Below are 14,689 nucleotides of genomic sequence, written 5' to 3'. Positions count from 1 at the left end.
TTCTAAAAGTATGTTTGGTTCTGTGTGTTATATGATATGTTCTTCTTCCTCTTTTGGCTGCTCCCCTTAGGGGTCGCTACAGCAGGTCATCTTTCTCCATCACTCTATCCTCTGCCTTTCAAAACAACCACCTGAATGTCTTCTCTCACCACATCCATAAACTTATTCCTTGTCCATCGTCATGACTCCTAATGAAAATCTCAGCATCTTCAGCTCTGCTACCTCCAGGTCTCACCACAGATCACTACGGCCACTCTTCTCCAGCCACTTCACCCTGCCTGCACACTTTTCTTCACTTCTCTAACACACTCTCCATTACTTTGCACTGTATTTAAACTCATTCACCTCGTGTCAACGCTCGTCTCACCCTGCTCTCTACTTTCGCCACAAATCACAATATCAAAAACGACTAATAAACACAATTAATGCAGTCTGTTATAAATCATCCATCGTATGTATGACCCATCGTATTATGTGGATCAGGCACTGCATTAGTCTCTGTGTAGGTTATTACTATTACTATAGAAATTCAAATGCCTTTAACGATATAAGGTTGTGGATTATATCGTAGGCATAATCATTTGTTGTAAATAATTAATCGTTACCGTCTGACCAATCAGAATCAAGAATTGGCTCAATAAAGGAAACTTGTTTATTATATCAGTGTTGATAATTGTGTGTATTGTTCGTCATAGTTTATGTAGATCAGGCAGCATATTAGTCTCAGTGTAGGTTATTATTATAGGAAAGATGGTGTATGAGAAAAGATATGATTGTGACATATTGTCGGAAAACGTACATATAGTAGGAATACATTTTGTTATTGGTAATTTATCGACCCCATCTGATCAGTCAGATTAGAGAATTGCCTAAATGAAGGCAATTTTCATTCATATATATATATATATATATATATATATATATATATATATATATATATATATATATATAGTCTCTTCCACTTCCTAAGTGCCAGCAGTTTATTCCCTGATCAATTAAGATCTTCATGGCAGCAGCTGGATGTTAATATGAAGAACACACATGAGATGTTCCAACCCCGAGAAATGGCGGATTTTTCAGAAATAAATCCTCCCACCATTCATTTCAGATCGGTTTTACACATTCACACCACCCCTTGTCAGGAAATAAAACCGCTCCCAGATCAGAAATGAAATCACACAGTCTAAGAGCAGCGTGTTTTTGACACACACCTGAGCCAATCCGGGGTAGACACGATTTGACCACGTGAAATCGGACATGTAAGGCGGTGATTGGTCGAGCTTGGCTGAGGCTCGCTCTGTGATTGGTTAAGTGTTGTGCGTGGGGAACTGTGATTGGTCGGCTTCGCTCCCGCATCGCCTCTAAATCCGGAATATCATAAAGCCGACTTCTCTTTTTCTTGCAGCCGCAGTTTAAGTGTGTGTGGTGTAAGAAAGCATTAAACCAGTCCTGCTCTGTGCTACATCACCTTTCTGCTTCCAGAATGAAGCGGTTATGGATCTTGGGGCTTTTCTGTGCACTTCTTGTCTTCTGTAAGTAGCTTAATGTTTTTCATTTCCTTAATGGCGCTGGATTGAGCCTTGAACTTGACCATGCTTCATACAGGAGCCTCTGTGATCAGATAAATCCAAGCTCATATGTGTGATATAATATAATAAAGAATATGCACATGATATACATGTAAATTATAGCACAAATATATTTTACATTTATCTTGTGGAAGCTGCAGGAAGTCTTCATTTGCATGTTCTTCTAGAAGTTTCTTCAGAAAGCCAGATTAGTAAGCAAACAGCAATCCTACACATCATTCTCTCGTTTTCTGCTTCAAAAAAATAAAAAATTAAAATGTCGAAGGTTTTTTTTATTAGTGGTCCAGAGCTTCTTTGTTTAGCCCAATGAGTCCTTCTCGATGGGCCAAATCAGCTTGTTAGCTTGCTAACTCACTCTCTGGAGAATGGGGTGGGTGAGGAACCTGTGAGGAACCTATGGCTTTGTTGTGTCTTTCTGCTCCGGCTTGTTTTAGGCCTGGAGTGACTGTATTTAATTTGTCTCCTTTTCTTTTAGCATCTGTTAAGGCAGAAGATGAGGTTGATGTGGATGGGGCAGTTGAGGAGGACCTGGGCAAGAGCAGAGATGGATCCAGGACGGATGATGAAGTCGTTCAGAGGTTAGTATCCTAGTCGTGATAAACCAAAGTTATGCTCAGCTAATTTAGTTTTTTTATTTTCCCCAAAACAAATTTTGCTCAAATATCTTTAAATCATCAGATTAAATAAGACTTTAACATCTGTATGAATTTTCTGGTTCAGCATCATCACCTGTGCCTCCTTCTTGGGTTTAAAAGCTCATCTTTTACTTTGTGTTTCACCAGGGAGGAAGAAGCCATTCAACTCGATGGTCTAAATGCAGCACAGATTAAAGAACTTCGGGAGAAATCGGAAAAGTTTGTCTTCCAGGCAGAAGTGAACAGGATGATGAAGCTGATCATCAACTCTCTGTACAAGAACAAAGAGGTGAGGAAACGAGGCACATGCATCACCAGTCGATGCCTCTAATTTGCATGGAAGTAAACGTAATTTCCCTGCCTGTCTGTCTGTTATTCTTTTCTCAAAGATCTTCTTGAGGGAGCTGATCTCCAATGCTTCTGATGCCCTGGATAAGATCCGGTTGATGTCTCTCACCCATGAAGACGCACTTGCTGGGAATGAAGAGCTGACTGTTAAGATTAAGGTGTGTTTTGTAGACTATCTCGGCTGTAGGGCTTTCGGTACTGAAACCTGTGGAATCTGGTATTATTTTGCATTGCAAAGGGATCCAACTAGTAGGAGATTAGAATATGAAATGAAGTGTGACACCTGCCTTTAAATTTCTCTTTTCAGTCGGACAAGGAGAAGAACATGCTTCATATCACTGACACTGGCATTGGCATGACCAAAGAGGAGCTTGTGAAGAACCTGGGCACAATTGCCAAATCGGGTACCAGCGAGTTCCTCAGCAAGATGACTGAGATGCAGTCCGAAGGCCAGTCTACCTCAGAGCTGATTGGCCAGTTTGGAGTCGGGTTCTACTCCGCCTTCTTGGTGGCTGACAAGGTCATCGTCACATCCAAGCACAACAACGGCACACAGCACATCTGGGAGTCCGACTCGAACGAGTTCTCGGTTATCGAGGACCCACGAGGAGACACCCTGGGCAGAGGAACCACTATTACGTAAGTAGCGCAAAAAACTCCTGCTGTAATCATGAATACATATACATTCATATTGTATTGGATCCAATGAGATTCAGGGGTTATTTTTGTGTTTTTTTTTTTTTTTTTTTTTTTTTTTATATATAAACTGTCTTAAGGAGCTGCAATGTCTTTATTTATTTGTACAGATAGATAAGGAAAGAAGTGCATCGCCGTGACTGTATTTTAAATGTAAAGCTAACCCTTTTCTTAATCTTTCATTAGTCTGGTCATGAAGGAAGAAGCCTCTGATTACCTTGAGCTGGAGACAATCAAGAACCTGGTGAGGAAGTATTCGCAGTTCATCAACTTCCCCATCTACGTGTGGAGCAGCAAGGTCAGACATCCTAAAGAAAGACATTTTGACACAAACATTCTCATAGTATTTACTGAGCTCATAGTCGAATTTTTGTTTTAGACGGAAACTGTGGAAGAGCCGATCGAGGAGGAGGACGCCGAGAAAGAGGCGGAGAAGGAGACGACTGAAGATGAGGCTGAGGTAGAGGAAGAGGAGGAGGATAAAGAGAAACCTAAGACCAAAAAGGTAAAAACATAAGGGATCACGAATGTATTCTTGCACAAAATTGCTAGCAAATGAACTTCTATAACAAGTCCTGTTTTTAATTTTTACTTTTTTAAATGTTCAGGTGGAAAAGACTGTATGGGACTGGGAGCTGATGAATGACATCAAGCCTATATGGCAGAGGCCTGCTAAGGAGGTAGAGGAGGATGAGTACAAAGCTTTCTACAAGTCCTTCTCAAGGGTGAGTCTATTGTGTACAAATTTGAATATATGTATTTATTTTTGTTTTGAGCAAGTGTCTCTTCCATCATCTTGGTTACAAATAAATACATCATTATGCAGGACAGTGAAGAGCCCCTGAGTCACATCCACTTCACAGCAGAGGGAGAAGTCACCTTCAAGTCCATCTTGTTTGTCCCTGCTGCAGCCCCCAGGGGTCTTTTCGACGAGTACGGCTCAAAGAAGAACGATTTCATCAAGGTAACAAATTAATAGTAACTCGCCATATAGGGTTAAAGATGAAATGCAAACTTTGCGACTCGCTAACTCGAAACCATTCTCCTTTTACAGCTGTTTGTACGCAGAGTCTTTATCACAGATGACTTCCATGATATGATGCCCAAATATCTGAACTTCATCAAGGGTGTGGTGAGTGCTCTTAAACCAGCCTTATAAATCTTTAGATTTAAACTTGAATAACTAGTAGTGCTTTATGTTGAGTTTTAATTTCTGATCTCTACTCTCAGGTGGATTCTGATGATCTTCCTCTGAACGTCTCCAGAGAGACTCTGCAGCAGCACAAGCTTCTGAAGGTGAGAATCTGTGATTCTAGAGCTGTCAGGGTGCAGACTGGGTCAGAGCGTCTCCAAAACTGCAGCTCTTGTGGGGTGTTTTCTCGGTCTGCAGTGGTCTAAGAAAGGGCCAGTTGTCAGTACTGTTCTTGTTAGAACGACACTCGATTGAAAGTGTTCCTCCTTTTCAGGTCATTCGCAAAAAGCTGGTCCGCAAAACTTTGGACATGATCAAGAAAATCGCAGAGGAGCAGTATACCGACAAGTTCTGGAAGGAATTTGGTACCAACATCAAGCTGGGAGTGATCGAGGACCACTCAAACAGAACCAGACTGGCCAAGCTGCTTCGCTTCCAGACTTCCCACAGTGAATCAGGAGTCTCCAGTCTGGAGCAGTATGTGGAGAGGATGAAGGAGAAGCAAGACAAGATCTACTTTATGGCAGGAACCAACAGAAAGGAGGTGAGAACATGGATGTGCTGTAAGTCAGTAAACAAGTGGTGTGTGTGTGTGTGTGTGTGTGTGTGTGTGTGTGTGTGTGTGTGTGTGTGTGTGTGTGTGTGTGTGTGTGTGTGTGTGTGTGTGTGTGTGTGTGTGTGTGTGTGTGTGTGTGTGTGTGTGTGTGTGTGTGTGTGTGTGTGTGTGTGTGTGTGATGTAGACCTTTAAAATAAATAAGTTGTACATTTCATCAATAAGTTTTGAATTTTCTTTTTAGGCCGAGTCCTCTCCTTTTGTGGAGAAGCTGCTGAAGAAGGGATACGAGGTCATCTACCTGACTGAGCCAGTGGACGAGTACTGCATCCAGGCACTGCCCGAATTTGATGGCAAGCGATTCCAGAACGTGGCCAAGGAAGGAGTCAAATTCGATGAGAGCGAGAAGGCCAAGGAGACACGGGAAGCCCTTGAGAAGGAGTTCGAACCCCTTACCACATGGTTGAAGGACAAGTCCCTGAAAGACAAGGTACTGTCCCTGATTCTTTTTAAATAGCACAGTGATTTATATTTATATACACTGTGTGTGAGAGACATTTTACAGTGATTTGTAAATGTGTATTTACAGATTAGGAATTATTTATTTTCAATTCCTTTTGTGAAAGTAGGAGTTTAGGAAAGATGTTTTAGACTTGAATGCATAATCATGCTTTTTTTTTTTTTTTTTTTTTCCCCCCCCTCTTCCTCCCTCCTCTCGTCCCTCCCCCTTGTAGATTGAGAAAGCAGTGTTGTCCCAGAGACTGACCAATTCTCCCTGTGCTCTGGTGGCCAGTCAGTATGGTTGGTCTGGAAACATGGAGAGGATCATGAAGGCTCAGGCCTATCAGACAGGAAAAGACATTTCCACAAAGTAGGTATATTAAAAATTAGTAGGTATTACTCCTAAGTGTTAAATTCTCAATTCTGATTGGTCCACTATAGCACTATTTTCTCTATTTCCATTTCCGTCATTTGGCAGACGCCCTTATCCAGAGCGACTTGGTTATCTCAGTTAAACAGCTAAGCAATTGATGTTTAAGGGCCTTGCTCAAGGACCCAGCATTGGCAGCTTTCCCTTAAATGGTAACAACTGAAGGTGGTAGCTTCAAGCTTAAGGCATTAGACTTTGGATCTGAAGGTCGTGAGTTCAAATCCCAGCTGCCACTCCTGGGCCCCTGAGCCAAGGCCCTTAACCTCATAGCTGCTTAGTTGTATGAAGGGAAAATTGGAACATATGAATGATTTGCACCTGAATAATTAATTGTTCTATTTAACTTGACTATTATCCAGTGTATAATTTTTTTTTTCTAAATTTTTCAGCTATTACGCAAGCCAGAAGAAAACTTTAGAAATCAACCCCAAACACCCCCTCATTAAAGAAATGCTGAAGAGAGTGACTGTAAGTGTGACTTATTTGAGATCTGATTCATTTTCTGCTGAAGGAATTTGCACATTTTGAGGCTATTAAATACCAGAGGCTGAATTAGTTTTGAATGAACTACATATACAACACACACAGGCAGTGTAAATCTCTTCTACTCTGTGACTGTCCCATTTTCAGTCCTGATTTTTATCTGTGGACGTTTACAGGCTAGTGAGGAAGACCAGACCGCCTCAGACCTGGCAGTGGTTCTGTTTGAGACTGCCACCCTGCGCTCAGGCTACCAGTTGGCCGACACCAAAGCCTATGGAGACAGGATAGAACGCATGCTCAGGCTTAGCATGAATGTTGACCTGGAAGAACAGGTGAGTACAACATGCATGTACAGAGCAGTTCCCCACATTTCATACATTACACACCTGCCATTTCTTCTTTTATAATGATCCATGTTATGTGTGTGCTTAGGTTGAGGAAGAGCCAGAAGAGGAGCCTGAGGAACCTGCAGAGGAAGAGGAAGCTGAGGATGAGGAAGAGGTGCAGGCAGATGATTCAGAAGATACGGTGAGGGTTTTTTTTTTTTTTTTTTTGGTGTGTTAAAGCAATAAAGTTTGTGTAGCTGTGGATAGTCAACTAATCATTGTGTTTGTGTTCCAGGAAACCACAGAGAAGGATGAGCTGTGAGTGATTAGGAACCAGTGGAGGGGTTTTTGACAGGGTGAAGGATCAGACGAGGGGGAGGGTCTAATGGCAGACAGGGTGGAGACCGGATCCTGAGTGGATGCTTTGTCTGTCAGAGCTTTGTGGGGTTGGGTAATGGGTTTTTTAAGGAGCTGCTTTGTGTTTGGATTTTTTTTTTTTTTACATTCCTCATGACTGTAAATTTGTTAATATTTAACTGACCCGGTTATGGAGTGTTGAATTCCTGTCATGTGAACCATTAAATGTTTTCAAAAACATTTTTTCTCAATTTTAATGCTCAGGGGGCTTTGGGGTGCAGGTCTCAGACATGGACTTTTTATGCTAGGTTTTATTAGAGCAACCTTGGCCTAATACTGTAGTAATGGAGTTGTAAAAGGTTCTAAAGACGTGTGGTGTTAGTAGAGATGCTCTTGAATGAACAACAGGTGTTTCCTGACTAACGATGAGGAGTTCCCATGATCTCAGTATGAACTTGGGAGTTCTAGTTAGTGCTGGAGCAGATGATTCATGTGACTGGTCTGACACATGCATAAATACGTTTGAGGCAGTTATGTTTAGCACCCTCTACTGCCTGTGAAGTGAACTACATCAAAATTACTCAATTAAAACTAGTGATTTATTTACTCAGAATATTTTGCACTTTAAGTATTCAAGTCACAAATTATACACCACAGAAATGAATGCATGCTTCCATTAACAGACAGATAATTGAAGTGATCAGTTTATGATTCATTTACTTGCAAAACTGCAAACAGTACAGTTATAGACTTTGACAATGAACATTTCAACATTCAAAGTGAGTGGTCATGCTGATGGAGCTTGTGTGTATTGTACCTTCCTGACTTTCTAATTTGGAATTCTTTGTCTAAAATTTTTAGTTATGTGCTCTAGTCAAACACACCATCACAAGATGGCATTTAAGAAACCGAGGTGGTGTTCAGCAGCTGTATTCTGGCTGAGGCTTATTTCTAGGCCAGAAAATGAAGGACCTACTCAAATTTGCTGCATGACACGTTTTAAAGCTGTCCTACAAAATATGACTCTAGGTCTAGAGGGATTTCTGAATCTCACATATGATGAACTCAAACATTCTGTGCAGCAGAAGTTCCTTAACTTGGACTGAGTTTAGTTTAAATAGTAGAAGTGTCTTTTTTTTTGTTTGTTTTTGGTTTTTCACGTTTCAGGCCGCACCAATACAAATTTTCCAGATGGGTCAGGAATAAACCATTTCTCCCAGAAGTCAGCGTGAACACAGGGGTAGTCCCAGGGTTTATAGCGACCGTTCCAGTGAAGCAGTTTCGCCTCTTGGAGTACAGAATGGGGATAATGAGTATCAGGACTCCAACCTATAGAGGAAAATAGGAAACAAAGGTGTTTTAAGATATGAATAAAAAGTAGAACTTGTACATTTAAAAATCTTAATGAGGTATTTTCTTATCACAGTGCTCTTAAACGCTCAATTCTGATTGGGCAGGAGTGATTACATTTCTTTAACAGCAGTTCTAAGTTCTGGCTGTGAGGCAAATCTCAGATTAATATTATAGCATTCAGGTTGCCTCAAACCACCTCATCTTGGATTGATCACCTGTATGAGCACACCCTGAGTGTTTTATTTTCTATATACTATAGTTTAAACTGAAATTGAAACAATTCCACTTCATCAATGTCATGGGAAATTGCAGCGTCAAACATTATTTTTCAGTCTACTTATTACTTATTATTCTTATCTTGCCTGCATTTCATCCTGTATCTTATCCTTTGAACAATCATTGCACAGTTATACAGCATATTACTATACAGTATATACCATATCTTATTACCTATTGCACCTTCTGTACATGAATCACTCTCACCCCTGTATATATGGACCCCATACCCTTATTTAACATCAAATTTAATAATAAAAAAAAAACCCTCATCAGTACGTGAGACATAAGTAGATGATTACCGGGAGCCCAGTATACACCATTGCAGTTCATGGAGCTTAAATGGTTTAAACTACAGATAGACTGTGAGAAATCACTGTGGTAGGTGTTTTGAATTACCCAGGTGTCTGACGTGCCACTTAGGGTCGATTGTTGTATATTTGTTGTGGAACACTATGAGTATAGGAGGAGTGGCGACGCCACCTGCCATGGCACTGCTGTACAGGTTTTCCCTACAAAACCAAAAAGTAAAAATGCATGTTAATAATTTATAGAAGCTGCTATCAGGGCAAAAATGAAAGTCATGGTGCATTTAACTGAGGTTAGATTGCATAGCATCATATTTTTTCCATTGCATTGCATCGCACTGCATCGTAATAGGGGTGAATCGTATCGCATCGCATCGGTAGCTGCTTCATATGTATCTTTAATGTAGCGTATCGTTGGCTATGTATTGAGATGTGAATCGCATCAGCTTCAGTTATGAAGATGCACATCCCTAATATCAAGCAGACCTGTTCTTTTTTTTTTGGTGACATTGAATAATGTGATTGTAAATTATTATATGTTAAATAGATTTTAAAGTACAGTGACAGAGGTCTGGGTTCTACTGGAGGAAAAAAAGCCTCACTTAAAGTTTTCGCTCATCCATTTCTCCAGCTGCATGGTGATCTTCTGCTTCTTCCACTCGTCAATATCAGCTACAAACACGCCAGGGTTAAAGGAGCAGTCGTTAGGGTTAATGCCCAACTTCTGGACTGCCTGCTTTCGATAGTCCAGAAAACCCATGTAGAATGTCTGGCATAGACACAGAGACCATTAAAAAAAAATCATTATTTTATTAACCGTGTAAAATTTGATTATAATCTACAGAAAAGCAGGTACACACTTGCAGGCCGACACTGCGCACCATCTCGTGTGTATCAGGCAGGTCGCAGTCTGACGCAAATGCCGCTGCATGTCCAGGCTGCAGCTTTATTCTGTACAGCTCCTGGATATCTCCTGTGGGTTTCACTCATGAAACTAATGCATGGTAGTATTTATCTCTTTCACACACACACTCACATACACTAGGTAACCGTTTACGCATATCTTCCTGCAACTATTTGATCAGTTTAATGCTAATATATGACTTGAGGTGAGTCAAATGACAAACAGTCCTACCTTGAACAATGATGTCATCATCCAGGTAAATGATCCTCTTATGATTGCTGATAGCAAGCAGGGGTAAGTAGAACCTTACAAAGTTCAGCTGCAACATGCACAAGAAACATCATTTTATCGTATTGGTTCACTTTGTAGGACTGTACGTCTGTCTTAATGTTGATTTTACTTTAAGCTACTAAAGACTTTCCTGAAGGCAATGCTATCAATAATAATCCACCTCATTCATGTTTGCTACACACTCTGTAGTTTAGATCTTTTCAAAAGTGATGTGGACGTGTAAACAAAAGAAATTAAGTAAAAAATTACATCCAACAGGACTGTCATTCTGTGTACATTCATACTGATGGCATTTTTCAGATGCTTGTCTCCAGAGCAACTTATAGTCATCTCATTTATAGAGCAGTTAAGGGGGTTAAGGGCCTTGTTTAAAGGGCCCGACAGTAGCAGGTGAGTGGTGCTTGGATTTGAACTCACAATCTTCCACATATTAAGCCAGGTGCACACTGTGTGATTTTGGCCACAATTTAGTCGTCTGAGACAAATTTGGAAAATCATTAAAGATTCCTATAATCCTAAGGCTAAATCTGTAGTCTTTGCTGTGGTTTTTTTTTTTTGGTTGGGGGTTTGCTGTTCACTGACAGCCAATTAATGACCAATTTTCTTTTTTCTCTGATAAAATTCAGTCAGAAGATTTCAGACTCTTTCCCAGCAGTGACTTCTCCTACGATGACCGCCAAAAACCAAAAACGAATAGGATCGCCGAACCTGATGACGCAATTAGCGTGACAACTTCATACCACTTCAGGAAAAATGTAGAGACGAGTCGGTGGACTATAGAGCAAGAAGAGAAACTTTATGGAGGGAAAAGAAGTGTTTGTATGACGTCTTTATTATCAAAGCAGTATCGAGTTTTTGTTTGCTGTTTGCTACCATTAGCGAGAGAGACGCGTGTCTGAACGTGTCACAGATTCATGGCTTAAAACTTCGGACGAGGCTTTTTCTTGTGTGTGTAGGTTTTAATGACTGTTGTACAGTTTGACATTATAAGAACTGAGATCCTACAGTGTGAAAAGCAACAATCTCAAAGGACTATTAATAATCGCACATTGTGCACCCGGCGCTAACCACTGAGCTATGACTTGTGTAATCACCTGACACAACTGAAAGTGATGAATCTACAGACTGCGCTGAAAAGAAATCAGCCCCAGCAGGGCTTCTTAATACCATTGTCACGAACATAGTCACGAATAAAGTCAATTACGTTTTATTTGCCTTAGTACACGAAGCAGGAGCTTCCTGCGAAGCAAACACTGGAAAACAGGTAGGGTACAGAGCAGAGGAAGTCCAGGGATGATCTATAGTGCAAACTGTAGATCGGACGGTGAGCGAGTGGGAACAGGGGGGCCTTATAAAGGGGAGTGTAGATTGGAAACAGGTTTGGGTGATTAGTAGAAAGGAGAGGCTGAGCGAGTGTGCCCGAGTGCAGGAGAGAGGCGTAGCTGGTGGTTCTCTGACAATCATCTGTGTGTTTTTTTTTCATTGTTGGTGGAGCTGTTGCACTTGATTCTACAAAAATAATCCATCCTAAGGTTCCACCTCAACCAGAAGTTTTCCTTTCAGAGTGGGTTTCATGTAAAAACCACATCCCCAAACCACTAAATGTGTTTTTTTATAAAGTCTATTTATTAAGTTTAATCATCTATTAAGTCAATTTATTACATAGAATTTGTAAAAGTCTTGTTTACAAAGCAGCACTTACAGGATGAAGGAGATCTGGTCTGGAGGAATCTGGTTTCACTTTGCCTCTCAGCACCATGGGATTAAACTCCAGAATCTTATATTTGATGTGCTTCAGTTTGGTTCTTTTGATGTACTGCCTGTTCAAAGAAAAAGAAAAGAATCAGTATTACATCATGATTCTAATGAATTTGGTGGTCTGTTATAACATGATGCACCTTGTCAGCTTGATAGCATCTCTCAGGGTCACAATGTAGAAAAGCACGCTGGCCCGCGTGTTGCTATACACGCTGTTGATTGTTGCCATTGCGGCTCCGAGTCGATCCTCTGCCGCACAGATCAACACGGGAATATCCGAATCCGTCTCAAGTGCACTGGCCACAGTTTGGTTTGGTACCCTGCTGTCAGTGAGCTCTGCAACATGAGAACACGTGTGAACGACAGTTCCTCACTTCCTGCTGAATACTCAGAGTTTTATACGCACCCGAGTGTTTTTCTGGCTGATGTGCTTTGCTGTACAATTTGCTGTACAGCAGAACCAGGACCATCAGAATGATTAAGATGGAGAGCATTCGGTTAACTGGAACACAGACGGCAAACACTTGTGATGAAAAATGGAAAAAAATATATAGACACAAACAAGGTGGTATCAAAACATTTCAAGGCAAGCTCTGTTTTTTAGAAAGTACTTTATGTATCTATGTTTATACATGATCACTTTTAAAATAGTCCCCTTGCACAGCAATACAGTGCTCCCAGCGTTGCTGCCACTTCTGGGATGTGACCTGGAAGTCTTATCAAAGCAAGTGAAGTTCTCCGACGATCATCATGCACAAGTTGCCGGAGGGTTTTGACATTTTTGGGGGTGGAGCTTCAAATGTCACGTCAAACGTCCTCATGGCAGATTTGCCCAGTTTCACACATAATTTCACGTTTGCTCTTTGTTCTAACTTGCTGTCCGTAATGAAATCGCAGGCGTGATAGCACAGAATAGAACCGGTTAACACCATTAGTCTCGAAACTTTTGAATACTATCTATACATATATACTGTATATACTACATCAGAGTTGAACATGTTGTAGTTTGGAAATGTCCAGAGGAGGGACATGGGGTATATTGGTAGTAGAATGCTGAGGATGGAATCACCGGGCAGGAAAAAAAGAGGAAGGCCAAGAAGGAGGTTTATGCATGTGGTGAAGGAAGAAATACAGGTGGTTATACTGCGATACTGAATCCTTGATTCTAATTGGTCAGAAAGGGGGTGAATATATATATATATATATATAAATAATAATAATGTTTTATTTTTTTTATTTTTTTCATTCTAATGCATTCTTGTTTCTATCATAACAACATGAGGGTATATCTGTTTTGCACTCGTATAATAGGAAGTAGAAACAGGAATTGACTTGTTTAAATGACTTTGTAATTAAATACAACAATAAAAGGATAAAGAAAACCCCAGAATATATCTATAACGGCACACCCTGTCGATTCAATCCTTTTCAAGAAGTTTGCACGGACGGTGTTATAGAGCACAGACACTAGAGGTCACTAAAAAACAATTTATCCAGAATTAAAATCTAAAACCTACTCTTTTTATCTAAAAATTAGCATTTTAAAGTAAAGTGAAATGCATTATCAAAACAACTATTTTACCATGTAGCCCTGCTAATGACATTATTTGGTTTCAACAAGTGGCCATGGCCAAATAATAATAATAATAATAAAAAAACTGGTCCAGATGACCTTTCGTATTTTAATACTGTATTATTTCTAAATTTAGCCTGAGGCCTCCAAATGTCTAGAACCGGCTTTGAATAGTCAAGTCAAGTCAAGTTTATTATTATAGCACTTTTCACAACAGACATTGTCTCAAAACAGCTTTACAGAATTTAAGAGTTATTGTGAGCGATGTTTATTTATCCCTGATGAGCAGCCATGGCAACTGTGGCAAGAAAAAACTCCCTTAGATGTTATGAGGAAGAAACCATGGGAGGAACCAGATACAAAAAGGAATCATCCTCATTTGAGTGACAGCAAGAGTGTGATCATAGTCTTTAAAACAATACAGAACAATGGAGAGTGAGAACTAACATAAGCACTGGAGTGTAAGATTATAAGTAATGATCCTTCTACAGTCTTATACAATCATTTGAGATTATGGAACCAGGAGCTACTCATAAAACAGCTCAACATTTGAGATCATCAATAATCCAACACCAGCTTCTTCATGTCAGAGCCTTTAGAAGAGTTCCAATGTTCAAACTCCACATGAGGTGGAATCCAAATGGTGCTGGTACCTCGTATAGATATATCATATGTAAAATATCCAATTATTTTAGTTTGTGATTTTGTTTTATAAAAAAACCCATCTTTAATAATTATTTTTTACTACTTTGTTTATTCTTTTTGCCTAAATAACCATGCTGAGTTTTTTTATTAGAACTCCTAATCCCAGAATAAAATAAGATTATCCTGTAAAATAAAAAAAGTCTCTGTCTGCTTCAGTATTTGCTTATTGTGTTTCAGGATTCTCATGGTTAGGTTAATCCCCTGGATTTCAGTAGATTTGAATACTGAGGACAATAAGTGCAGTTTGTGGTGGGAATCTGGGCTCTCTCTCTCTCTCTCTCTCTCTCTCTCTAGTGAATCGGAGGTACAAGAACCACAAGCTTTCTAATATTCCTACTGTGATTATAAGGTCATGGCCTTTGGGCAGTGGCGGGCCATCAGGGTCAGCCTTCTCCGCTGTACTAAACATG

The 14,689-nt window shown here is 40.2% G+C and overlaps 2 protein-coding genes across 4 annotated transcripts in view; one reads left to right on the top strand and one right to left on the bottom strand.

Moving 5' to 3' along the window:
* Positions 1-1,363: 1,363 nt before the first annotated feature.
* Positions 1,364-7,351, top strand: hsp90b1 (heat shock protein 90, beta (grp94), member 1). The gene is made up of 18 exons (XM_046873214.1): positions 1,364-1,532; positions 2,065-2,167; positions 2,372-2,513; positions 2,614-2,730; positions 2,880-3,211; positions 3,455-3,566; positions 3,648-3,773; positions 3,877-3,993; positions 4,095-4,232; positions 4,323-4,400; positions 4,499-4,564; positions 4,735-5,004; positions 5,259-5,504; positions 5,749-5,885; positions 6,335-6,413; positions 6,605-6,760; positions 6,861-6,956; positions 7,050-7,351. Exons 1-18 carry the CDS (start codon positions 1,484-1,486, stop codon positions 7,074-7,076), a joined length of 2,391 nt encoding a protein of 796 aa, XP_046729170.1. The 5' UTR covers positions 1,364-1,483; the 3' UTR covers positions 7,077-7,351.
* The window catches only part of glt8d2 (glycosyltransferase 8 domain containing 2), an 11,965-nt gene continuing 4,381 nt past the window's right edge, over positions 7,106-14,689 (bottom strand). For all 3 annotated transcript variants that reach the window (XM_046873217.1, XM_046873216.1, XM_046873215.1), the window contains 8 exons: positions 12,408-12,503; positions 12,142-12,337; positions 11,946-12,063; positions 10,184-10,271; positions 9,909-10,021; positions 9,651-9,817; positions 9,140-9,252; positions 7,106-8,440 (listed from right to left, as the gene is read on the bottom strand). In XM_046873217.1, the coding sequence (XP_046729173.1) occupies positions 8,268-8,440; positions 9,140-9,252; positions 9,651-9,817; positions 9,909-10,021; positions 10,184-10,271; positions 11,946-12,063; positions 12,142-12,337; positions 12,408-12,503 (1,064 nt within the window). In that variant the 3' untranslated portion in view covers positions 7,106-8,267. The remainder of the gene's footprint in view (positions 8,441-9,139; positions 9,253-9,650; positions 9,818-9,908; positions 10,022-10,183; positions 10,272-11,945; positions 12,064-12,141; positions 12,338-12,407; positions 12,504-14,689) is intronic.

This window comes from Silurus meridionalis, chromosome 18 (assembly GCF_014805685.1).
Source record: "Silurus meridionalis isolate SWU-2019-XX chromosome 18, ASM1480568v1, whole genome shotgun sequence".
NCBI lineage: Eukaryota > Metazoa > Chordata > Actinopteri > Siluriformes > Siluridae > Silurus > Silurus meridionalis.
The sequence above is the reverse complement of the archived record's forward strand: the minus strand, read 5'-3'. Positions and strand labels throughout refer to the sequence as shown.

Bases quoted from the DNA above. Each gene is read 5' to 3' on its own strand.
- hsp90b1 (XM_046873214.1), top strand. From the start codon at position 1,484: ATGAAGCGGTTATGGATCTTGGGGCTTTTCTGTGCACTTCTTGTCTTC. The intron at 3,212-3,454 runs GTAAGTAGCGCA...ATCTTTCATTAG, and splicing joins GGCAGAGGAACCACTATTAC to TCTGGTCATGAAGGAAGAAG. The intron at 4,401-4,498 runs GTGAGTGCTCTT...CTCTACTCTCAG, and splicing joins TGAACTTCATCAAGGGTGTG to GTGGATTCTGATGATCTTCC.